This window comes from Aegilops tauschii, chromosome 5 (genome assembly GCF_002575655.3).
Source record: "Aegilops tauschii subsp. strangulata cultivar AL8/78 chromosome 5, Aet v6.0, whole genome shotgun sequence".
Taxonomy (NCBI): Eukaryota; Viridiplantae; Streptophyta; class Magnoliopsida; order Poales; family Poaceae; genus Aegilops; species Aegilops tauschii.
Window position 1 is genome coordinate 488,699,354 of NC_053039.3, and position 25,443 is coordinate 488,724,796.

At 45.7% G+C, this 25,443-nt stretch overlaps 4 protein-coding genes across 5 annotated transcripts; all 4 read right to left on the reverse strand.

The window, feature by feature from the left end:
- Positions 1 to 628: 628 nt before the first annotated feature.
- On the reverse strand, positions 629 to 3,782 carry LOC109743490 (peroxidase 57-like). The gene is made up of 2 exons (XM_020302583.4): positions 2,261 to 3,782; positions 629 to 1,569 (listed from the first exon to the last, which is right to left on the reverse strand). The coding sequence occupies exons 1-2, from the start codon at positions 2,483 to 2,485 to the stop codon at positions 811 to 813; spliced, it is 984 nt and encodes a 327-aa protein (XP_020158172.1). The 5' UTR covers positions 2,486 to 3,782; the 3' UTR covers positions 629 to 810.
- A 7,209-nt stretch (positions 3,783 to 10,991) lies between these two features.
- On the reverse strand, positions 10,992 to 13,337 carry LOC109743488 (peroxidase 57). The gene is made up of 2 exons (XM_020302581.3): positions 13,070 to 13,337; positions 10,992 to 12,918 (listed from the first exon to the last, which is right to left on the reverse strand). The coding sequence occupies exons 1-2, from the start codon at positions 13,292 to 13,294 to the stop codon at positions 12,160 to 12,162; spliced, it is 984 nt and encodes a 327-aa protein (XP_020158170.1). The 5' UTR covers positions 13,295 to 13,337; the 3' UTR covers positions 10,992 to 12,159.
- Positions 13,338 to 15,042: 1,705 nt separating this feature from the next.
- On the reverse strand, positions 15,043 to 18,514 carry LOC109743469 (uncharacterized). 2 transcript variants are annotated; one of them, XM_040390916.3, is made up of 5 exons: positions 17,913 to 18,514; positions 17,639 to 17,807; positions 16,660 to 16,900; positions 15,830 to 16,093; positions 15,043 to 15,272 (listed from the first exon to the last, which is right to left on the reverse strand). In XM_040390916.3, exons 1-4 carry the CDS (start codon positions 18,046 to 18,048, stop codon positions 15,953 to 15,955), a joined length of 687 nt encoding a protein of 228 aa, XP_040246850.1. In that variant the 5' UTR covers positions 18,049 to 18,514; the 3' UTR covers positions 15,043 to 15,272; positions 15,830 to 15,952. The 2 variants fall into 2 exon arrangements, with proteins under 2 accessions (XP_040246850.1, XP_073354329.1); XM_073498228.1 differs by having other exon boundaries at positions 15,835 to 16,093; positions 17,913 to 18,276.
- Positions 18,515 to 23,391: 4,877 nt separating this feature from the next.
- LOC109743486 (peroxidase 57) lies at positions 23,392 to 24,860 on the reverse strand. The gene is made up of 2 exons (XM_020302579.3): positions 24,582 to 24,860; positions 23,392 to 24,465 (listed from the first exon to the last, which is right to left on the reverse strand). The coding sequence occupies exons 1-2, from the start codon at positions 24,804 to 24,806 to the stop codon at positions 23,707 to 23,709; spliced, it is 984 nt and encodes a 327-aa protein (XP_020158168.1). The 5' UTR covers positions 24,807 to 24,860; the 3' UTR covers positions 23,392 to 23,706.
- Between the last annotated feature and the right edge of the window lie 583 nt (positions 24,861 to 25,443).

The window sequence follows — 25,443 nt, forward strand, 5'->3', positions numbered from 1 at the left end:
AGATCATTGTTTGATGTTGATATCCTTGATTTTAAATCTTTGGCCAAATATTGGTTGTGCAACAAAAATAATGCACATTTGAATGTAGCATATTCAGTTGTCCTGTGGGGATTGTGGGACTATAGGAATGCCATTGTCTTTAACCGAAGAACTTGGATATATATGAAACAGGTTTGGGGTCTCGTAGCCCAATACCCGAGGGAGTAAACAAGATTGTTCCAGGATCTGAAAGGGAGGGGGGGGGGGGGTGATGTGTGGAAATTCCATGATGTATTGCTGACAAAAGTAGGCACGCTACTGGATTCGCCTACTTTGCTGAGTTTCCAAGAAACTCGTCAGAGCCCAGAATGAACTCAACGATGAGACTCGACTGGACAAGAGTTGACAATCATTAAAATTGTCGAGTTCTTATTATCAGAGATTCGGCGAAGATTTAAGCAAGCATTGTCGTGTTTCAGGACCGTGCATCCTGCCGATCTGCGAAGATTTAAGCAACATTGTCGTGTTCCAGGACCATGCATCGTGCTGATTTGTGAAACATTTCTAGTGTATCTTATAGGCAAAACATCAATTATGTTATTGCTAATCTCGACCGTGCAACATACCATGTTATTAGAAATTATTCAATGGGACGCAAATCAAATGAATCGAACATGCGGCCATAATGAAGTACATCAAGATGAATCCGATCAAAACCACAATAAGAAAAAAGGATGGCAACAATCCGATGACCAAATCCGGAAAAGAAGACAACAAAAGGCACACCATTACTTGATGTCTCATCACAAAATGATGATCCATGATCTCTCATCAGTTGAACTTGGTGCAGACCCTGCGGACCTCTCCCTGTGTGCCGGTAAGCACGTTGACCTCCCCCAGCTTGGCGAGCGCCTGCGGGAAGAGCCAGCGGAAGTGGTCAGTGTTGGCGAGCCTGTCGACCATCCAGCGTGTGGAGCCATCGTTGTAGAGGTTCTGGTCGACCATGAGCGCGCCGCGGCGGCGCTGCAGCATCTTGTAGAAGCTGTTGTCCAGCTTGGACGCGCTGGACCGGTCGTCCAGGAACACGATGTTGTTGTCGGAGGACGCCGTGTTGGGGCACACATATGTCTTATAGGTGGACGCTAGCTCCGGGTCCATGCTCGGGTCCGTTGCACCGGCCTTGCCGCCGTAGCTATAAAGACGGCTCTTCTTGATCATGCTGCAGTGCGTGACGCCAACCGTGTGTGCGCCCAGCAGAACGACCATGTCGTCCGAGCTGAGACCGAGGGTGCGGAAGAAAGCGGCTGCCTGCGGGACCGTGAAATCTTGGCCCGGAAGGTTCACATCAGTGGCTACGGACCGCCGGCGGTCCCTGCGCCCGGTGCGCACCGCATATCCCTGTCCCGTGGACGCATTGACCGCGTCCCTGGTTGCGAGGATCTCGATGTCGGAGCAGGAGACGACGCCAGGGCACCGCTTCTCGAGTTCCGTCTTGATGTTGGTAATGAGGTCGTAGCCCTTCACGCTCAGGTTCGGCTTTGCCGTCTTCTCTGTGCCGGTGCCGTCGATCAGTAGCCCGCCGTCGCAGCCCTACGCATGTATAGTCAAACAGATTAGTTAGTCAATCTAACTATGAAAGTCGAGTAGAATAATAAATGGCGCGCACGTATGAATCAAACAACACATTAGTATATCTACAACTCCCTCAATCTAACTATGAAAGTGGAGTAGAATAATGAATGATGCGCACATATGAATCAAACAACGCATTAGTATCTACAACTCTCTTCAAAAAACGCTCTTATATTATGGAAAAGTTGTGGCTACTCTCGGGTGTAGGTACACCCGAGTTTGCAAAACTTCGAAAAATGTGATAAAACAAGGTCCAAAAAATCTGAAATCTTGAGACAACAAGCTTCATCAAGTGTTTGAACTTTTTGCAAAGTTTCAGCTAAAAACAACATCCGAGGAGCTCTCACCAAAAAAAAAAAAAACAAAATCAATGCTCAGTGCGCAAACTTAGAACATTGATTTTGTTTTTTTTTTTTGCCGAGAGCTCCTCTGATGTTTTTTTTTCGCTGAATTTTTGCAAAAAGCTTGAACATTTGATGAAGTTTCATGTCCCCAAATTGCAGATTTTTTTGACATTGTTTGATCATGTTTTTTTTTCAAACTCGGGTGTACCTACACCCGAGAGTAGAAAAGCTGGTCTCTTATATTAGAGACTAAGAAAGTACCATACTACTATAGCTCATAATTCATAAATCATAATAATACATACATTGACGCCGCACTCGTGGAACAGCAAGCGTAGGAGGTGGGCGACGATGGCGCTGTCCTGAGCGAAGCGGGCCTTGACGATACCCCGGACCACCGCCTCCACGTCGTTGCCGCGGCACTTGCCCGTGTAGAACCCGTTCTGCAGCTGCGCCTGGCTATCGGTGGCAAGCCCAAGCACGGCGATGGCAAGCACCACCACTAGCACTGCTGCCTTTGTGTGCCCCATCGATACCTAGCAAGCTAGCTAGATAATTGCTACTCTTGGTGCTTGAGCTATATATGAGAGGTGTGAGAAGCAATGGGCTTATGTCTATCCTATTTATAGTATAGGTTAGGGGAGGACACGATCTCTTTGAAGTTGTCTGATGTTTAGTCATGGAGATCACGTACCTAGATTCCTTTCTTTCTCAATTAAGCAAGTGGGTATGCGCTAGCTGCTGCTTGCTGTCGAAATTAGTATTCTGGTTTGATTTCTGGAACTTTCGAGGCATCCTAGTTTTTGTTCGCAAAGTATGCGCTAGCTGCTGCTTGCTGCCTCTTTGATAGATAGATAGAAATAGATGACTATATATACGTGCATGCTCTTATTTAGATTTGTTTCGAATTTGGAATCCGAGGCCATGAATTGATATGGCATTCTACTTCCTGGAGCATTTGAGTTATATCCTGGTTGGTGCTTGACCTCGCGTTCAGTCCCATCATTTTATTTAAACAAGCCTCTGTGCCTGCTGAAAGAAAAGTTAGACGATTACAATTTTTGTTCACCAATTTTTATCTTCAACAAATAAGTGTGGCCGTATGCATCGTTCTGATGCAGAGACCGGGGTTACACCCCTTTTCCAAAAAAAAATCTTCAGCAAATAAGTACAGTAAGTATTTTCTCTTCAAGATCCACATCACCTCCATCCTATCTCTAAATTTTCGAATAGCACTTTCCTTTTGGACCTATCCTGGTTTTAAAATCGTGTTCCTTCAGAATTTGGAAGGCCAATTAATTGTATATTGGTATGTAGTTCCACCAATTTCCGGGTCAAATCAAACTAAGACTAGCTGTAATCAAGCTAGATAATTACATGCAGGTGGCATCATTTTAATGCCTTGTGCAACATTTGAATATTATGTTTGAAACATTGACAATGACGAGGGACACACTCTTTTGATTGGTACTCTTAATTAATTACATGTAACTTTCAAGACAGAAAAATAACTCTTTAGTTAGTTCTGTTTTTATAGGGAACACTGTTGTAACGCCCGGATAATTAGGCAACAGTAAAACTCTCCTAATGATGCCATGTCATCTCTGTTTACTGTTGCTAAACTCTCGTTAGTTCAAAACCCGTTCAAAAGTCAAATTCAAAATATGTCAAACAACAAAAGTTTTCAAAAGTTGAAACAAAAATGTTCGGGCAGTGCCAAAAATGGCATAGGTAATTATGGTGTAGAAGACACAATTTTATAAAATACTTAAATGCCCTAAATTAAATAAAACAGAAAAGGAAAAGAAAAAATACAAAAGCAGAAGACAAAAGAAAAAAAGAGAGAAAATGACCCCCCTGGACCAGACGGCCCAGCTCGCAGCCAGGCCGGCCCACCTGGCCCATCCGGCCGACCCGACCTGTTCCCCCGGTCGCTCTCTCCCCTTCCCTGTTTCCCCGACCAGGGTCGGAACAGGGGCGCGTCCCCGCCGGACCCCCTTGCCGGCGTCGAGGAGGGGATAAGATCGCCAGCGCCCCCGCCTCCTCGGGTCCCTCTCCCACTCGCCCCGCTCTCCGCCTCTCCCTCTCCCCTCAGATCCACCACGCTCCCCCTTCGTTCCCCACCGCATCCGAGCGCTGCCATGGCCCCGCCGCCGTAGAAGACGCGACCACCGTCGTCCGTTCGTCGCCCCGGCAAGTCCTGCAGCTCCACCGTCGTCCGCTGCTTCGACCGGTGCACCCCGTTGGAGTCCGGAGCCACCGCAACGCCCACGACGCCGCCGTCTTCCTCCTCTGCTCCGACAAGCTACGCCGCCGCTCTTCACCAACTCCGGCGACACCCCTGCATCTACTAAACCCCCAAGGGCCACCGTGTGTGCCGCTCGGTGAGCCCCCGCTTCCTCCCCTCTCTCGTGCGCCCTAGCTACCTGTCGCCGTAGCTCCCGAACGCTCCGCCGCGGATCTCGTTGCCGACGAGTCTCCGATGACCAAATGGTCACGGGCCCGTGCCGGTTGCACTCACCGCGCCCCGTAGATCGTCCCCAACCTCTCCGTTTGTTCGCTAGCTCGCCCTAGCTCCAATCTTCTCGAGCTCCCGAATGCGTCGCCGCACGCGCTCGTCGCCGGCAGCCGTCCGGTGCCCCCTTTTGTCCCAGGCTTGTGCCGTTGTGCTCGCGCGCGCACGTAGGCCTCGCCCCGCCCTTCTGTTTGCCCAGTAGCGCGCCGCATCGCCGTTGCCGTTGCTCGCCCGAAACACCTCGCCGCCGATGAGCTCGATGCGCCCTTCTCCGGCCACCGCAGCTCGCAAGACCACCACCAACCGACGCGTTGTCGTCTTGCCGTTCTAACGCGCCCGGCCGCGCTCGATTTGGTGCCCCGTAGGGGAATCCCGACGCTCGCCGGTGTTCGGTCGCTGCGCGCGAGCTCGCCGGAGCTACTCCGGCGGCTCCGCTGCGCTGGCACACCGGGGCCCACCCCTGGGTCACTGCCTGTGGGCCTGTGGGCCCCAACTGGCCACGTTGACCGAAGTCAACTGCGCTGATGTGGCAGCTACTGCCACTGACATGCGGGCCCGCATCATTTAAAACATTTTTGTAAATAAATAAAATGCGAATTATTTCATTAATTAAATTTAATTAACTAAATAGTCACTGACTACTGGGCCCCACCCACTAATTAACCCATTTAGTTAGTCTAAACCCCCTGTTAGTGTCCCAGACAATGACATGTAGGTCCCACTGGACCCACCTGTCTGGTTTGACTGGTCAACCGACTAGTTGACCTGCTGACATCACTCTGATGTCATGCCCACATCATCATTCACTGTTCTAAATAATGTTGGATTTAAATAAATAATTAAAGTCAGAAAATGATTAGATCTTTAGAAAATCATATAAAATAATCCGTAACTCGGATGAAAATACTTTCTACATGAAAGTTGCTCAGAACGACGAGACGAATCCGGGTACGCAGCCCGTTCGCCCGCCACACATCCCTAACATATCGAACTCGCAACTTTCCCCCTCCGGTTCATCTGTCCGAAAACGCGAAACACCGGGGATACTTTCTCGGATGTTTCCCCCCTTCGCTGGTATCACCTCTTACCGCGTTAGGGCATACCTGACACCGCTGTTTGCTTTGCCATGCATCTGTTTGCATTGTATTCATTGTTTCTTCCCCCTCTTCTCTCCGGTAGACTACAAGACCGACGCCGCTGCTGGTGCCCCGACTGACTACGCTGTTGACGACCCCTCCTTCTTGCCAGAGCAACCAGGCAAGCCCCCCCTTGATCACCAGATATCGCCTATTCTTTTCTATACTCTTGCATTAGAGTAGTGTAGCATGTTACTGCTTTCCGTTAATCCTATTCTGCTGCATAGCCTGTCTTTGCCACTACTGTTGTTACCTTTACCTGCAATCCTACATGCTTAGTATAGGATGCTAGTTTTCCATCAGTGGCCCTACATTCTTGTCCGTCTGCTGTGCTATACTATCGGGTTGTGATCACTTGGGAGGTGATCACGGGTTTATACTACATACTTTATACATTATACATGTGGTGACTAAAGTCGGGTCGGCTCGTGGAGCACCCGCGAGTGATTCACGGATTGGGGGCTGAAAGGACCTTTGTCCCGACGGCCCTCTGGGTGGATCTTTGTGGCGGAGCGACAGGGCAGGTTGAGACCGCCTAGGTGAGAGGTGGGCCTGGCCCTGGTCGGTGTCCGTGGTTACATCAATTAACACGCTTAATGAGATCTTGGTATTTGATCTGAGTCTGGCCATTTGGTCTATACGCACTAACCAACTACGCGGGAACAGTTATGGGCACTCGACGTCGTGGTATCAGCCGAAGCCTTCGTGACGTCAGCGACTGAGCGGCGCCCGCCGGGTTGGACTGCGTAACGTGACTTCCTTTGAAATGGAGGTTGCTAGGTCTGCTCTCCGGCCGCGTACGCAACGTGCAGGTGTGCAATGAGCGATGGGCCCAGACCCCTGCGCGCATAGGATTTAGACCGGTGTGCTGACCTCTCTGTTGTGCCTAGGTAGGGCTGCGACGTGTTGATCTTCCGCGGCCGGGCATGACCCAGAAAAGTGTGTCCGACCAAATGGGATCGAGTGTGTTGGGTTATGTGGTGCACCCCTGCAGGGAAGTTTATCTATTCGAATAGCCGTGTCCCTCGGTAAAAGGACGACCCGGAGTTGTACCTTGACCTTATGACAACTAGAACCGGATACTTAATAAAACACACCCTTCCAAGTGCCAGATATAACCCGGTGATCGCTCTCTAACAGGGCGACGAGGAGGGGATCGCCGAGTAGGATTATGCTATGCGATGCTACTTGGTGAACTTACCATCTACTCTCTTCTACATGTTGCAAGATGGAGGAGGCCAGAAGCGTAGTCTTCGACATGATTAGCTATCCCCCTCTTATTCTGGCATTCTGCAGTCCAGTCCACCGATATGGCCCTTTACACATATACCCATGCATATGTAGTTTAGATCCTTGCTTGCGAGTACTTTGGATGAGTACTCACGGTTGCTTTTCTCCCTCTTTTCCCCTTTCTATTCCTGGTTGTCACAACCAGATGCTGGAGTCCAGGAGCTAGAGATCCCGAGGATGATTCTACGTGGAGTTCGGCTTCGAGGAGTAGTTAGGAGGATCCCAGGCAGAAGGCCTGCGCCTCTTTCGATCTGTATCCCAGTTTGTGCTAGCCTTCTTAAGGCAAACTTGTTTAACTTATGTCTTTACTCAGATATTGTTGCTTCCGCTGACTCGTCTATGATCGAGCACTTGTATTCGAGCCCTCGAGGCCCCTGGCTTGTATTATGATGCTTGTATGACTTATTTATGTTGTAGAGTTGTGTTGTGATATCTTCCCGTGAGTCCCTGATCTTGATTGTACACATTTGCGTGCATGATTAGTGTACGATTGAATTGGGGGCGTCACAATTGTATTATGTCCATTTCGTCTGTTGGCATGTTCAAACCTCGATCAATATGGATATATATAGTACTATCTCAACCCTATAGTCTAAGAGGGGAAATCATTCGTTCTCCAAATTTTTTTTTACGTAATATTTAGTTTTGTATTTTTAGGGCATCCTCAAATTGGTTGAATGAGCATATATAGAGTACCAATCAAAAAGGCATGTCCCTCATCATTGTGAAGATATAACATCCAAAAGCTGCACAAGGCATTAAGATGGTACCACATGTATGTAATTATCTAGCTTAATTACAGCTAATATTAGTTCGATTTGATCGAGAAATTGGTGGAACTACATACCAATATACAATTGATTGGCCTTCCAAATTCTGAAGGAACACAATTTTAAAACCAGGATTGATCCAAAAGGAAAGTACTATTGGAAATCAGGGCGGCCCTGAGGGAGGGGGGGGGGGCGCCCCGGGCCCCCAAGATCGAGGGGCCCCTCCCCAGGTATACACATGTTAGCTATGGTCCAACATATTTCCGGTCATCAAAAAAATTCTGTGGACTAGACGGCTGGGCCTCAGGCAGCACGATGGAACATACGCACGATGGTCCAACATATTTGCCGCTAGGAAGGGAGCCAACAATCGATTCGGTCGTTCCTAGTTACTACGTGCACGTTAAAAAAAAGGAACTGGTTGATCCTTTCCGATTCTTTCCTTGATTAGTTCTTGCATGTCGATAAAAAAGGAACAGATTGATCCCTTCTTCCATCTCGCATGCAGTTCACGCAGCGATTCCCAATTTCTCAGCGGCCCTTTCCTTCTAAAACAAAATTTCCTCACTAATTCAGATCAACCGCCGATTTCAATTCCCTGCCTCCATGGGGGCCGTCGGAGCCCTGCCTTGCTCTCCGTCCGTCAACGATACGACCATCCGAGGTATATCTTCTATTCATATTGAGGTTCCTAGTCTATTAGATGAATAGCCGACACATCGGTACTGTTCAACAATTGTCAATTGATGCAATTTATTTATTTATTTTCAGCATTGTGTCTTATATATCCTGTCATCCATAAGAAAGTTGTGGATGAATTAGTACAATCACAGAGTGGAAATATTCATAATTTTTTCTAAGAGAGTTGTCATTCCATAGAGGAAGGGCAACCAACTAATGGCAATTAAGAACTTGATCAGCGAGAAGAAAATATTGACACCAACAGCAACGATAACAACGTAAGGTGCTCTGACCTCTGAGTATGTAGGTAATTCATTGGATGTACATGTACAGTCAGCTAGTGATCATGAACAACTAGTTTATGCTACTGATATTTATGAAAAAATTAGGATAATCTTGATAAAAATACAAGAAACATCTTACTTGAGAAAGGGTCTATGAGAGAGGACAGAAAATGCCATACCATCTACATGATGCATGAAGATGTTTTTCATATGGTCATTATCATAGGAAATTAAGAAATGGGGAGGAACATGATAAAAATGAGTAGTTTATTCAAAAGATTAATTTTTATCGCTATTATGTCTACATTAAGGGCCCCGGGTTTTAGTCTCGCGCCGGGCCCCCAAAATCTCAGGACCGGCCCTGTTGGAAATCTAGAGAGAAGATGGAGGCGATGTGGACCTTGAAGAGAAAATACCGTACTTGGTGAAGGTAAACATTGGTAAAGAAAAACTGTAATTTTTGTACATTTCTTTCAGCAGACAAAACGCGAGATCAAGCACCAACCAGAATAACTCGAATGCTCCAGGAAGTCAACGCCAGATGATCAATTCATGGCCTCTGATTCCAAATTCAATACAAATCTAAGTAAGAGCATGTATATACATTACTAGACGGCGGGAACTATTTTAACACCAGTCAATATGAACATTGCGAGGTGTCCCTTCATCATTGGCGTGTAGTTCAAAATTTTGTTTCCCAAATGAAAGAAATTGATTGATGGGATTAGTTTATATTAAAGCTTACACGTATGATCTAAAAAGGGTAGACAAGTTTGTGGTAAAAATTCTCCAACCATTGCATCTATAAATGTGTGCTCATAGGGAAAGAATCTAAATGAAACGCATGATATTGCGGAAATCTGCTGCTAATCATGAGCTCGTCTGCTCATTGATGAACAGTAAAATAAAAATGTGGAACCTTTTTTACATGAAACATGAAAAAAATTCTCTTTGTGTGCAAAGTTTCATGACCATATGACATAGGTGAGGCTCAGGACTAAAAATCAGTGCTCCGAAATCAAAATTTTGAACGTTTCTCAAAACTGAATGGTTTTGTATGATCATCTTATATATGTCTATTTGCATTGAGAATTCCCTCGCCAATTATGATCTGTATAACCACTGTATGTTGCTACACATCAGAATTATCACAACCGGAAGGAAGCTTGTGCGACCGCGCGCTATGTGTCCACTAAGGGGCTGGTCTCGGGAAACCAAAGGATTTTCTGCAAACGTGAAACAGAGTGACGGGTCTCTTGCAACACCACAACCACCAGTCATGTGGTAGATGCAGATGAACAGTCATAAATGACTGATGTGAGAAGCACCATGATTACCAACTAGCTAAGTCTGTTATGCAAATGTCGTCTTATTCAAAACCTCAATCATCACATCCCCTCTCTCCCACTTCACACCTCGGAATGCACTGTTCTTGTAGAGAGAAAGGTGCTTTCCCATCTTCTTAACCTGAAATGAAGGGGTACCCCCGGGAAGAGATCCAGTGGAGACAGCTAGGCCTGTAGCTCAGAGGATTAGAGCATGTGGCTACGAACCACGGTGTCGGGGGTTCGAATCCCTCCTCGCCCACAGCCTACCAAAGAGGGAAGGGCCTTTCCCCCTGAGGGTAGGAAAATCGTGATCGGGATAGCGGATAGTAAAATAAAAATATGGAACCTTTTTTTACATGAAACATGAAAAAAATTCTCTTTGTGTGCAAAGTTTCATGACCATATGACATAGGTGAGGCTTAGGACTAAAAATCAGTGCTCCAAAATCAAAATTTTGAACGTTTCTCAAAGCTTCAAATTTTTCAGAGCTCTCCCCATTTCATATCGTCATGACATTTTGCAGCACATAGACAACTTTTTCATGCCAAAAAATTAACTCCTTTTTATTTTGTTTGCTATTTTTTAAAATTTTAATGTTCATCCATAGGAGCAGATGAGCTCGAGCACCGAAGAACCGTCCTCCGTGATATTGTTCCTATGCACCAACAAAACTGAATGGTTTTGTATGATCATCTTATATATGTCTATTTGCATTGAGAATTCCCTCGCCAATAATGATCTGTAATAAGCGCTGCTATGTTGCTACACATCAAAATTATCACAACCGGAAGGAAGCTTGTGCGACCGCGCGCTGTGTGTCCACTAAGGGGCTGGTCTAGAGAAACCAAAGGATTTTCTGCAAACGTGAAACAGAGTGGCGGGTCTCTTGCAACACCACAACCACCAGTCATGCGGTAGATGCAGATGAACAGTCATAAATGACTGATGTGAGAAGCACCATGATTACCAACTAGCTAAGTCTGTTATGCAAAGATCGTCTTATTCAAAACCTCAATCATCACATCCCCTCTCTCCCACTTCACACCTCGGAATGCACTGTTCTTATAGAGAGAAATGCGCTTCCCCATCTTCTTAACCTGAAATGAAGGGGTACCCCCGGGAAGAGATCCAGTGGAGACAGCTGGGCCTGTAGCTCAGAGGATTAGAGCATGTGGCTACGAACCACGGTGTCGGGGGTTCAAATCCCTCCTCGCCCACAGCCTACCAAAGGGGGAAAGGCCTTTACTTTCCCCCCGAGGGTAGGAAAATCGTGATCGGGATAGCGGACGTAAAGCTATTGAACTTAGGTATGCTCTTTCCTTTTGTCGAAGTGGAATCGCATAACAGAATGTGATGCGATGAGATAGACTGCAATAGAAATAGAAGCAAGGATAGCGAACGGGTTACCTAGTCCTAAGGGTCAAAGCAAGACCTTTAATTCAATTCAAATTCATAACCGTCTCAATAGAATCTTTTCCTTCTTTTTTTGTCTAAATATTAGGTTAAGACCATTCCAAGGCTCCTTTTCGCCATGCATAAACTAAACCAACAACTAAGATAAGCACGAAAATCAAAGCTTTGATAAAAACGAATACGCCCAATACGTCGAGACTCATTGCCCAAGGGTATAGAAAGACGGTTTCCAAATCAAAAACAACAAAAACGAGCGCAAACATATAATAGCGTATTTGGAATTTTACCCAAGCCCCTCCCATGGGTTCCATACCCGATTCATAACTAGAAAGCTTCTCTGGTCCTTCACTAACCGGGGCAAAAAGCCCTGAAATCGAAAATGCCAAAATAGGAATAAGGCTTGCTATTATTAGAAATGTCCAAAATATATCATATTCGTGAAGCAGAAATATAATGTACTATGCGACTAAAATGTACTTCCTCTATACAATATATGTCGTTGAAGCAACTGTAGTTCAACTTCTCCAGCGATATATATTTCGGTACGGAGGGAGTATATATGCATAATATCAATTATGTTGCTGTTGATCTCAATCGTTCATGTTATTAGAAATTATTCAATGGAACTCAAATTAAATGAATTGAACGTGCGGTCACAACAGAGCACATCGAGATGAATCCGACCAAAACCAAAAAAGGAAGAAAAAATTACCACCAATCCGACCGGAAATAAACACAACAGGCACACCATTAATTGATGTCACCTCAGAAAATGATGATGATCTGATCAGTTGAACCTGCTGCAGACCCTGCGGACCTCTCCCTGTGTGCCGGTAAGCACGTTGACCTCCCCCAGCTTGGCGAGAGCCTGCGGGAAGAGCCAGCGGAAGTGGTCAGTGTTGGCGAGCCTGTCGACCATCCAGCGCGTGGAGCCGTCGGTGTAGAGGTTCTGGTCGACCATGAGCGCGCCGCGGCGGCGCTGCAGCATCTTGTAGAAGCTGTTGTCCAGCTTGGACGCGCTGGCCCGGTCGTCTAGGAACACGATGTTGTTGTCGGAGGACGCCGTGTTGGGGCACACATATGTCTTGTAGGTGGACGCTAGCTCCGGGTCCATGCTCGGGTCCGTTGCACCGGCCTTGCCGCCATAGCTATAAAGACGGCTCTTCTTGATCATGCCGCAGTGCGTGACGCCAACCGTGTGTGCGCCCAGCAGAACGACCATGTCGTCCGAGCTGAGACCGAGCGTGCGGAAGAAAGCGGCTGCCTGCGGAACCGTGAAATCTGGCCCCGGAAGTTTCACGTCGGTGGCTATGGACCGCCGGCGGTCCCTGCGCCCGGTGCGCACCGCGTATCCTTGTCCCGTGGACGCATTCACCGCGTCCCTGGTTGCGAGGATCTCGATGTCGGAGCAGGATACGACGCCCGGGCACCGCTTCTCGAGTTCCATCTTGATGGTGGCGATGAGGTCGTAGCCCTTCACGCTCAGGTTCGGGTTTGCCGTCTTTTCTGTGCCGGGGCCGTCGATCAGCAGCCCGCCGTCGCAGCCCTACGCACGCACATAGTCAAACAGATTAGTTAGTCCATCTACTATGTAGAATTCATATGAGTACGTAGAAGAATGAATGGCGCGCACGAATAAATCAAACAGCACATTAGTACATCTATAGCTCATAATTCATAGTCATAATAATACTTACATTGACGCCGCATTCGTGGAACAGCAAGCGTAGGAGGTGGGCGACGATGGCGTTGTCCTGGGAGAAGCGGGCCTTGACGATACCCCGGACCACCGCCTCCACGTCGTTGCCGCGGCACTTGCCCGTGTAGAACCCGTTCTGCAGCTGCGCCTGGCCATCGGTGGCAAGCCCAAGCACAGCGACGGCGAGCACCACCACTAGCACTGCTGCCTTTGTGTGCCCCATCGTTGCCTAGCAAGCTAGATAATTGCTACTCTTGGTGCTTGAGCTATGAGAGGTGTGAGAAGCGAAGGGCTTATGTCGATCCTATTTATAGTATAGGTTAGGGGAGGACACGGTCTCCTTGAAGTTGTCTGATGTTTGGTTGTGGAGATCACGTACCTAGATTCCTTTCTTTCTCAATTAAGCAAGTGGGTATGTGCTAGCTGCTGCTTGCTCTAAATTATTATTGTGGTTTGATTCCGGACCTCTGAAGGCATCCTAAATTTTGTTGGCAAGGATGTCAACCATGACATCCTGTGGTATACGGTGTCTCTTTGATAGATAGATAGATAGATAGATAGATGACTCTTGTATATACATGCTCTTATTTAGATTTGTTTTGAATTTGGAATCCAAGGCCGTGAATTGATCTGGCATTCGACTTTCTGGAGCATTCGAGTTATATTCTGGTTGGTGCTTGACCTCGCGTTTCAGTCCTATCATTTTATTTAGACAAGCCTCTGCGCCTGCTGAAAGAAAAGTATGAAGATTACAATTTTTGTTTACCAATTTTTATCTCCACCAAGTAAGTAGAGTAAGTATTTTCACTTCAAGATCCACATCACCTCCATCCTCTCTCTAAATTTTCCAATAGTACTTTCTGTTTGGACCTATCCTGGTTTTAAAATTGTGTTCCTTCAGAATTTGGAAGGCCAATCAATTGTATATTGGTATATGCAGTTCCAGCAATTTCTGGGTCAAATCAAACTAAGACTAGCTGTAATCAAGCTAGATAATTACATACATGTGGCATCATTTTAATGCCTTGTGCAACTTTTGAATATTATGTTTGAAACATTGACAATGATGAGGGACACACTTTTGATTGGTACTCTTAATTAATTACATCTAACTTTCAAGACCGAAAAATAACTCTTTAGTTAGTTCTGTTTTTGTAGGGGACACTGTCTTATCGTCCATTTCGTGTGTTGGCATGTTCAAACCTCCATCAAAATAGATATATGTAGCACTATCTCAACCCTCTTGTCTAAGAGGGAAAATCATTCATTCTTCAAAAATTGTTTATGTAATTTTTTGTTTTGTTTTTACGGCATCCTCAAATTGGTTGAATGAGCATATATAGAGTACCAATCAAAAGAGCATGCCCCTCATCATAGTCAATGTTTCAAATATAACATTCAAAAGTTGCACAAGGCATTAAAATCACTACAAGAAATATGTCAACTTGTGACCCTCACAATTGGCCGCTGAAAGGTCATAGTTTTTCATTTGCGACCTTTTTTTGACCAAAAACAGAGGGTCAAAAGCTGGCGATCGTAAACTGAAATTAACGATCTTCTGTAAAAGGTCGTTGGTTCTTCGACCAAAATTTTGGTCACTAGCAACCTCCCCAGGCCACGTAGGCATCCAACGTGGCAAGCTGATGTGGCACAAGAATCAGCCCGGTCCAATTCGGTTTTCTACATGGGCCTAGCCCAACAATTCAGCCCATTTATGATTATTTTCCTTTTAATTTTGGTCAGCTACATTGGCCTAGCCCAGCAATTTGGCCTTTTATTTTCTAGGCCTTTGGCATTTTCGCTTCCATTTCTTGTTTGGGCCTTGGCCTTTTTACATTCCATTTTAGACCAGGTCCCACTAGTCAGATCATCCAATTAGGTCCCACTTGTCGGTTTTTCTTTTGTTTGTTTCCCATTTTAAAGGACTCGCTAGTGAAATGGGACCCAAGGGTGTTGTTTAGGCGCCGCACGTCAGTTCACTATATGTGCAATAACCAATAACTTGATTCAAACAGAGCCAATAACACATACAATTTCAAACAACAGCCAAACTAAGTACTTTACAGTCATGGCGGTACAAATCAGGTATTCAACTATAAAATACACCTAATATTAACATGGCCAGCTCCAGGGAGCTAAAACCCATAGTTGGGTGCTGGTTTTCTTCGGGATTCTTCTCCTGGAGCTCTTGTACACCGCATCTGCAGGTTATAAATCAAAAAAGTTAGGAAATCAAGTGAAGTTGTGCATATAACATTCTCCTAACAATGAAAAATAGCTGCTGAAGTTGAGATCTAATAAGAAACCGTGCATATAACATATGCAAACATTTATTGATACCTAGTGTTGACTGTATCTGCATCTAAACTGAATACTGATCCATAGTGTTGACTACATCTGCATCTAAACTGAATACTCTTAACTGAACATAGACAAGTGATATGCTAATCAGGTGTCAGAATGATATCTGATTCAACAAGGTTAACCAAATTTCCCACATAGTTTTGGGGAAATTCTATTTATCTACAGTGATTGGCAGCTATGGATGGCAATGTGACAGTACAGACAGACTTGTGGCTGCTCATTTGTAGTCAGGTAACTATGGCAGTGACGCAAATAGACTTGTGGCTGCTCATTCACTAGCTATGGCAATGACGCAAACAGACTTGTGGCTACTCATTCACATTCACAGCAACACTTCATCATTCATCTACAAGCAACTATTGACCATCATATCAGACGGGATAGGAAGGGTCACCTGACATATTGAACTCGATGCTGCAGAAGGCCGATGATGTGGTGGCACAGAGCAGGCCCTTTGTGGCTGGCTAGATGCGCCCCTCCTCCTCCTGCTCCTCGAGCAGGACAAGGACGGCGGCCGCTAGGCTCGTTGAGATCGGGATGCTGGGGGAGGCGAGCATGCCCGTGAGGTACTCCATGGCGCCGGGCGCATCATGTGCGGCAGGATGCCGATCGCCAGGTTGACCGCGATCACGAACAGCAGCGTCACCAGCGCCGCCGCCTGCACGCATTCCAGCCATGTTGACAGTGTCAGAAACTCGAGTACATCTGGTACTGTCCTAATGGTAAGAACCAAATGGTGCAGCAACACGGATGAGCATATCCTATTACACAAACAGATCCTATCACGGACAGCGCAATGCATCTGCCAGGCCATTGGACATCATAACATGAGTAATGTTAGCTGAGCCATGGTGGTATAAGAGCAACAGGGAAGCATATACTACATAACAAAAGCAGAGTAGCCTTTTTTCTTGTGGTTGCCAAGACGCATCCATCCCTATTATATTTCTAATCGCCACATGATGTTAGGTGAAAATGATGCAGTGGCATCTAACATGGAGCATATTCTTTACACAAACTGGGTCAACATGTAGAGGGTAAGAGCAACCTATGTGCCAAGGAACTGGACATGACATGACATGAGCAATTCCATGAGAAGTACATGCACAGGACCAAACATGTTTGCTCTGGTTGAAATGAACTGAACTGAACTGAACTAAACACGGCAGAAAAATTGAAAAACAAATGATGACGCGAGGGGGCCAGGTTCTTGTTCTCGCTCACCATTGACGGTAGCACTTGATGCACATGTCGTGGCTGCAGTTGTGCAGCACGACCCTGCTGTTGAGCTCCATGCAGATCCTGCACTCCTCCTCTATCTCGGCGTCGATCTCGGAGACGGGCCTCTTGCTGTCCTCCGGCTCGTCTCTCCTCCTGTACCTCTCCGAGCACGCCGCCCTCTGCCTCCGGTCGTCGGAGTCGCTCATCCCGTGCTCCAGTTGCATGAGGGAGGGGAATATCACGGCTGCAGATGGACAGAGGATGGGCATTAGTAATATCACAGGTCGAATCTCCAAGCCGACACACTGACAGCGTGAACATCTGCTGTTCTTGTCAGTTGTTTACAGAGTGTTTACCGACTCTAAAGGCAAAAATGGCAAGCATCATGTGTACAGCACCAGCAGCAAAATCCCAGAAACAAACCTATCTCAGAATGCAAACTTGATCCAAATCCATGCCAAACTGAATCTACCAAGCCTGACAACATCAACATGACTCGATTGTTTCCAGCTATTGCAAGGCACGCCAGAAAACTTCCTTTAATATTCTTAGGAGTTCTAAGGACTTAAAGGATAAAGTAACAAATTCTTGGTTTAAAGCCTCAATTAATATGAAGTTCAGAAACTGCCGAAATAAGATAAACAAAGCAGTTTACAGTCAATCAATCTTTACAGCAAAGACATCAGTCTGCCTGCCAATTTCGCGACTAAATTCACGAATGTTTCAGTTTGCCAGTTAACCACTAGAATCCATTCATTTAGCCAGGAGAACCTGCAACCTCAAGGTTCTATACACACACACACACACACACATGGTTCCTATCGCCTTCATGCTTCAGACTATTATCCAGCACAGACCAAATAGAGCCAAAAACAACCCCATCGGCCAAGCACACAAAGAAACTACGAACTCCTCACATCTCCACATCAAAACAAGTAGAGCGAGTGAAAAATGTTACAGAGGTGGGCATCAAAGCAAGAACCAGTGAGGGGCGATGCAGGGCTCCGGCGGCGCGGTCAACGGGCAGGAGAGGCCGGATTTGCCAGGTGGGGGGAGGAGGTCCACGCGACGAGGCTGGTCAGAGGCTTCGGTGGCCAGAGGAAGCGGGTCCGAGCGGCGAGATCCTGGACAGACTCCGTCCATGGCGTTGGCTGTCATAACGAGAAAAGGACAGAGAGAGCGGGAGGTTAGCTAGGGAAGAGAAGAAAGGGAGCACGGGAAAAGGAGAAGGCAAGGGAGAGGCTTGGCTCACTTGCCTGGGACTCTTGCCGCCGGCAGGCACGCGCGGTGGAGCTGTTGGTCCTGTGGTGCTGCGATGAAGACGGAGGGCGACGAGAACGAGTGGAGGCACGCACGGGAGGAGCTCGGGAGGGCGCCATGGGTCTTGTGCATGCTCGAGCAGCGAGCTCCTCTCGCTCGGACGCGGGCGTAGAAGATGGAGCTCGGGCTCCTGGTCGCTGCTCGGGAGGCGCGAAGTAGAGGAGGCCGGTGCCTCGCGGGCTGTGTGGGGACGAGGAGGCGTCGGGGTGCGCTGCTGGGGAAGGAGCACGGGCGGCGGGAGTGCTGCTGCGGGCATGGATGGATGGTTGGATCGATGGAGGCCGGTGGTTGCAGGTGGCCTCATTCCCGACGAGATCGAGCGGGGATGTGGCCATGGACGTGCGGTTTGGTTGGGTGGGGGAAGGGGAGGGGCGTGCGGGAGGCCATGGACGGCGGCCAGCTCCGCTGGAGGGAGGTGCCAGCGGCGATCTGGAAGGGAGGAGGCAGCTCTCTCTCTCCCTCTCTCTCCGTCGGGCGAGACAGCGAGGAGATGGATGGATGTGGGAAAGAAAGGAGGCAGGGGGTGGATGGAAAATGAGGGTTTCGGGGTTGGTGTGGAAGGGTTGAGGACAGCCGTTGGATCCACGAGCATCCGACGGCGTATGATGCACGATCTGCGTGAAACATCTACGGACCAATCAGAATGCAGTATGATGCTATGACCATCTAAATTGGTCATAGTTGTCTAAAAATAATATGTTAAAATCATGTCAGCTATGTTATGACCTGAGAAATTCAAAAAGAAAATAGAAAACCTTCTCATTGTGTCACCACAATGTGAACGAGTTTTCAGAAAAAATAACAAACATGAAAAAAGATAAATATCTTTAAAAAGGTGTAGTGAGAAATGAGTTTTTTGCAAAAAAAACATTTTTCATTTTTCGAGAGCCCAAAATGAGTTTTTTTATGAAGGACCTACCATATATTTGTTGCAAAATTGGACCTAATCAATTTTATAAAATACTAGGCCATATATAATGCACAATTGACAAAATGGTTGGGTGCCAAAAGTTTTGATCCACCTCTGGTGAAAAAGACAAATTCCCGCCAATTCAGCTGGAAGCGGGTCAAATTTGAACTGCAGGTGCCTCATAGTTTGCTCTCTATTTTTTCCAAAAATCATTTCTAGTTACATAAGTACCTATTTAATCAGAGAAACACCAAAAAAATTCCAAGATTCAACCACTAGCTAGGAACGGTCATTCCCGCCATTTTGATCGCATTTTGAAATGGGCATAAAAAACTCAAAAAAAAATCAAAAAATTGGGAAACCTTCGCATTGTGTCATTATATGTGGCCAAGTTCCCAGGAAAAATAACAAACTTGTAATACAAAAATTATTTTAAAAAAGTGTTCTCAGAAACGAGCTATCACGTGTGGAGATCAATGGCTTTAAAGCCAAATGATTAATCTTATGGCCATATTCAATGCATAGTTTGTTCAAATGATCTCATATTGTGCACAAGGGTGCATATTGGAATGACAAACAATGTTGCCTAAGGAAGTTTTCATTTTCTTTAGACGAAAAAACCATTTTCCATTTTTCGAGTGCCCAAAAGGAGGTTTTTTTTGTGAAGGACCTCCAAAATAATTGTTGCAAAATTAGACCAAATCATTTTTCTAAAATACTAGGACATATTTAATGCACAATTGACAAAATAGTTGGGTGTAAAAAGTTTTGATCCACCTCTCGTGAAAAAGACAAATTTCGCCGATTCAGGTGGAAGCGGGTCAAATTTGAACTGTAGCTACCTTGTAGTTTGCTCTTTATTTTTTCCAAAAATCATTTCTAGGTACATAAGTATCTATTTAATCAGAGAAACACCAAAAAATTCCAAGATTCAACCACTAGCTAGGAACGGTCATTCCCGCCGTTTTGACCGCATTTTGAAACGGGCATAAAAAATTCAAAAAAATCAAAAAATTGGGAAACCTTCGCATTGTGTCATTATATGTGGCCAAGTTCCCTGGAAAAATAACAAACTTGTAATACGGCAATTATTTTAAAAAAGTGTTCTCAGAAACGAGCTATCACGTGTGGAGATCAATGGCTTTAAAGCCAAATGATCAATCTTATGGCCATATTCATGGCATAGTTTGTTCAAATGATCTCATATTGTGCACAAGGGTGCATATTGGAATGGAAAACAATGTTTCCTAAGGAAGTTTTCATTTTCTTTAGACGAAAAAACATTTTCCATTTTTCGAGTGCCCAAAAGGAGGTTTTTTTGTGAAGGACCTCCAAAATAATTGTTGCAAAATTGGACCAAATTATTTTTCTAAAATACTAGGACATATTTAATTCACAATTGACAAAATGGTTGGGTGTAAAAAGTTTTGATCCACCTCTCGTGAAAAAGACAAATTTCCGCCGATTCAGGTGGAAGCGGGTCAAATTTGAACTGTAGCTACCTTGTAGTTTGCTCTTTATTTTTTTCCAAAAATCATTTCTAGGTACATAAGTATCTATTTAATCAGAGAAACACCAAAAAAATTCCAAGATTCAACCACTAGCTAGGAACGGTCATTCCCGCCGTTTTGACCGCATTTTGAAACGGGCATAAAAAATTCAAAAAAAAATTCAAAAAATTGGGAAACCTTCGCATTGTGTCATTATATGTGGCCAAGTTTTCAGGAAAAATAACAAACTTGTAATACGGCAATTATTTTAAAAAAGTGTTCTCAGAAACGAGCTATCACGTGTGGAGATCAAATGGCTTTCAAGCCAAATGATCAATCTTATGGCCACATTCATGGCATAGTTTTTAAAAATGATCTCATATTGTGCACAAGGGTGCATATTGGAATGGCAAACAATGTTGCCTAAGGAAGTTTTCATTTTCTTTGGACGAAAAAACCATTTTCCATTTTTCGAGTGCCCAAAAGGAGGTTCTTTTGTGAAGGACCTCTGAAATAATTGTTGCAAAATTGGACAAAATCATTTTTCTAAAATACTAGGACATATTTAATGCACAATTGATAAAATGGTTGGGTGTGAAAAGTTTTGATCCACCTCTCGTGAAAAAGACAAATTTCTGCCGATTCAGTTGGAAGCGGGTCAAATTTGAACTGCAGCTGCCTCATAGTTTGCTATTTATTTTTTCCAAAAATCATTTCTAGTTACATAAGTACCTATTTAATCAGAAATACATGGTTTGGTGGCGATACGTCAAGGTTTGAGCAGTGGCCAAGGGCCCCAACTCTAGAGCGCGTAAACTCGCATGCCCGTGGCGTGGTAGCCGCGTGACCGTGTCATTGCCATGTGTTCTGGGCGGCCTAGGCATGTCTAGTGGGTTGGGCACTCCCCAGGTAGGTGCTAGGAAGAAAATTACAAGATAAGATTCTCACGAGGAGACCGATCGATGCTCAAACATGAATTAGCAGCCAAGTGTTTGATTAGCAGTACGGGAAATGTACATGGCTAATGGGCGTGAGTTTTGGCTAAGGATGATCAGTTACTAAGAAGACCATCTTCACAAATTTTCAGCTCAAAAGGAGGAGCCTAGGTGGTACTTGCTTTGCAAAGTACCACACTGGACATAAATACGAAATAATGAATGGATTGAGCTGGCCTTTGGTGGAGGATGGTTATTTGGGCATAGGAAAGCACTGTAGAAAATGGATACTATTTGGACATGCCAAAGTGGTACTTCCTTCACAAAGTGTTGTTCTGAACAGAATAGGAAAATGAATATTGTTGAATTATTTTTGAACTAGGCATGGAAGGTTTTTTTACATATTTGACGAAGATATGACCCAAAGAATTTATGAGATTTTTTGGGGAATTTTAGGAATGACAGAAATATAGGTTGCTTCACAACCTGGGGCAAAAATTGCCACATGGACATGACACATAGGCAAAACTGATGAGGTGGCGCTTAGTCATAGCAACCCACCACAATTTACAAGGTTATGACCATCTATATTCGTCGTGATCAGCTAGAAATAAGGCAGCGGACCAGTGCTATCTGCTTTATGACCATTTCGTGTAAGGAAATTACGACCTTTTTGACAAAAATGGTCGTTATAGTTTAGGGTTTGGAGCCCCCCGAACAGCTTTTGACCAATTGGTCTGAAATGGTCATAGATCTATGACCAATTCTTCCAGGGTCACTGACAGAAGGTCACACTTGCATGTAATTATCTAGCTTGATTACAGCAAGTCTTAGTTTGATTTGACCCAGAAATTGGTGGAACTACATACAAATATACAATTGATTGGCCTTCCAAATTCTGAAGGAACACAATTTTAAAACCACGATAGATCCAAAAGGAAAGTACTGTTGAAAATCTAGAGAGAAGATGGAGGCGATGTGGATCTTGAAGAGAAAATACCGTACTACTTATTTGGTGAAGGTAAACATTGGTAAAGAAAAACTGTAATTTTCGTACTTTTCTTTCAACAGACCAAAACGCGAGGTCAAGCACCAACCAGAATAACTCGAATGCTCCAGGAAGTCGAACACCAGATCAATTCATGGCCTCAGATTCCAAATTCAATACAAATCTAAGTAAGAGCATGTATATACATTACTAGAAGGCGGGATCTATTTTAACACCAGTCATATACGAACATTGCGAGGTGTCCATTCACCATTGGCGTGTAGTTCAAAATTATGTTTCCCAATTGAAAGAAATCACTTGATGGGACTAGTTTACATTAAAGCATACACACATATCTAAAAAGGGTAGACAAGTCTGTGGTAAAAATTAGCCAACCGTTGCATCTATAAATGTGTGCTCATAGGGAAAGATTCGAAATGAATTTGCATCATATTGTGGAAAGCCGCTGCTAATCATGAGCTCATCTGCTCATTGATGAGTAGTAAAATAAAAATATGATTTTTTTTTACAGAAACATGAACAAATTCTCTATGTGCGTGCAAAGTTTCATGACCATATGGCATAGGCGAAGATCGGGACAAAAATCAGTGCTCCAAAATCGAAATTTTGAACATTTCTCAAAGCTTCAATTTTTTAGAGCTCTCCCCATTTCATATCGTCATGACATTTTGCAGGCACATAGACAACTTGTTCAACTTTCATGCCAAAAAAATTAACTTCTTTTCATTTTGTTTGCTATTTTTAAAAATTTCACTGTTCATCCATAGGAGCAGATGAGCTCGAGCACTGAAAAACCGACCGTACCAACAAAACTGAATGGTTTGTATGGTCATCTTTTATATGTCAATTTGCATTGAGAATTCCCTCACCAATTATGGTCTGTAATAACCGCTGCTATGTTGCTACACATCAGAATTATCACATCGGAAGGAAGCTTGTGCGACCGCGCGCTGTGTGTCCACTAAGGGGCTGGTCTCGAGAGACCAAAGGATTTTCTGCAAATGTGAAACATAGTGACGGGTCTCTTGCAACACCACAACTACCAGTCATATGGTAGATGCAGATGAACGGTCATAAATGATTGATGTCAGAATCACCATGATTACCAACTAGCTAAGTCTTTTATATAGTAGACATATGCGACTGAAATGTATATATATGCATAATATCAATTATGTGCTGTAGATCTCAGTCGTTCATGTGATTAGAAATTATTCAATGGAACACAAATTAAATGAATCGAACGTGCGGTCAGAACGGAGTACATCAAGATGAATCCGGCCAAAACCAAAAACGAGAAGAAAAAAATACCACCAATCAGACCGGAAATAAACACAAAAGGCACACCATTAATTGATGTCTCCTCAGAAAATGATGATGATCTCATCAGTTGAACTTGCTGCAGACCCTGCGGACCTCTCCCTGTGTGCCGGTAAGCACCTTGACCTCCCCCAGCTTGACGAGGGCCTGCGGGAAGAGCCAGGTGAAGTGGTCGGTGTTGGCGAGCCTGTCGACCATCCACCGCGTGGAGCTGTCGTTGTAGAGGTTCTGGTCGACCATGAGCACGCCACGGCGCTGCTGCAGCATCTTGTAGAAGCTGTTGTCCACCTTGGACGCGCTGGACCGGTCGTCTAGGTACAGGATGGTGTTGTCGGACGACGCCGTATCGGGGCACGGATACCTCTTGTATGTGGCCGCGGTGTTGGGGTCCATGCTCGGGTCTGTTGCTCCGGCCTTGCCGCCGTAGCTGTACAGACGGCTCCTCTTGATCATGCTGCAGTGTGTGACGCCGACCGTGTGCGCGCCCAGCAGAACGACCATGTCGTCCGAGGTGAGACCGAGGTTGCGGAAGAAAGCGGCTGCTTTGGGGACCGTATCATCTGGCCCGGGAAGATTCACGTCGGTGGCTACGGACCGGCGGCTGTCCCTGCGCCCGGTGCGCACCGCGTATCTTCGCCCCGTGGACGCAGCGACCGCGTCCCTGGTTGCGAGCACCTCGATGTCGGAGCAGGATACGACGCCGGGGCACCGCTTCTCGAGCTCCGTCTTGATGGCGGTGATGAGCTCGTAGCCCTTGACGCTCAGGTTCGGCCTTGCCGTCTTCTCTGTGCCGGTGCCGTCGACCAACAGCCCACCGTCGCAGCCCTACGCAGGTATGGTCGAAGACAAACACGTTAGTCGATCTTGGACTGTGGAGGTAGAAGAAATCATGGCGCGCACGTAGGAGTATGAACCAAACACATTAGTATATATATACATACATTGACGCCGCACTCGTGGAACAGCAGGCGTAGGAGGTGGGCGACAATGTCGCTGTTGCTGGCGAAGCGGGCCTTGACGATACCCTGGACGACCGCCTCCACGTCGTTGCCGCGGCACTTGCCCGTGTAGAACCCGTTCTGCAGCTGCGCCTGGCCGTCGGTGGCAAGCCCAAGCACGGCGACGGCGAGCACCACCACTAGCACGGCTGCCCTTGTGTGCCCCATCCCGACCTAGCTAGCTAATTGCTAGGTGCGAGTGATCGATTAAGCTCTTGGTGCTTGGGCTATGGAGGTGTGAGAAGCAAATGGCTCGTTTCCCTCCTATTTATAGTATAGGTTAGTGGATGACACGGTCTCCTTGTAGTTGTCCGACGTTTGGTCATGGAGATCACGTATGCCTTGATTCCGTTCTTTCTCAAATCTCAACTAAGCAAGTTGGCATGTGCTAGCTGTGCCTGCTCGAATGATTGTGATTTGTTAACGTTTTCAGATCTTTCGAAGCATTCTAATTTTCGCTGGCAAGAATGCCAACCACGACATCCGACGTGGTATGCTGCCTCTTTGCTAAATGACTCATGTACATATGCTTATTTAGATTTGGCGTGTGCAGAGTGTAGCTTACCACCATGACGAACGTCCTCGTTTGGTGTTGAATTGTGGATGGTCAGTACAGTTGTTTGAGCTGTTACGACGCACTCTTCAAGGGAGCGGTGGACTGAGCTCGTAGAGAAACTCGAGCAGAGTCGTCAAAATTGTTGCCTTCAAATCGATTTGGAGGCTGCTCCTTTTTTTTAGGGTACATACCCTACGTGTAGACTCAGAATCGCTAAAAAGGACAACCTTCAAATTTTACAACGTGTGG

What these genes read in the sequence shown, in the direction of transcription:
- LOC109743490 (XM_020302583.4), bottom strand. Translation starts at nt 2,485, where the DNA reads ATGGGGCACACAAAGGCAGCAGTGCTAGTGGTGGTGCTTGCCATCGCC. An exon ending in TCCACGAGTGCGGCGTCAAT is followed by an intron (nt 1,570 to 2,260) that starts GTATGTATTATT and finishes ATACATGCGTAG; the next exon opens with GGCTGCGACGGCGGGCTACT.
- LOC109743488 (XM_020302581.3), bottom strand. Translation starts at nt 13,294, where the DNA reads ATGGGGCACACAAAGGCAGCAGTGCTAGTGGTGGTGCTCGCCGTCGCT. An exon ending in TCCACGAATGCGGCGTCAAT is followed by an intron (nt 12,919 to 13,069) that starts GTAAGTATTATT and finishes GTGCGTGCGTAG; the next exon opens with GGCTGCGACGGCGGGCTGCT.
- LOC109743469 (XM_040390916.3), bottom strand. Translation starts at nt 18,048, where the DNA reads ATGCACAAGACCCATGGCGCCCTCCCGAGCTCCTCCCGTGCGTGCCTC. An exon ending in CCCTGCATCGCCCCTCACTG is followed by an intron (nt 16,901 to 17,638) that starts GTTCTTGCTTTG and finishes GTCCATCTGCAG; the next exon opens with CCGTGATATTCCCCTCCCTC. An exon ending in ATCAAGTGCTACCGTCAATG is followed by an intron (nt 16,094 to 16,659) that starts GTGAGCGAGAAC and finishes GAATGCGTGCAG; the next exon opens with GCGGCGGCGCTGGTGACGCT.
- LOC109743486 (XM_020302579.3), bottom strand. Translation starts at nt 24,806, where the DNA reads ATGGGGCACACAAGGGCAGCCGTGCTAGTGGTGGTGCTCGCCGTCGCC. An exon ending in TCCACGAGTGCGGCGTCAAT is followed by an intron (nt 24,466 to 24,581) that starts GTATGTATATAT and finishes ATACCTGCGTAG; the next exon opens with GGCTGCGACGGTGGGCTGTT.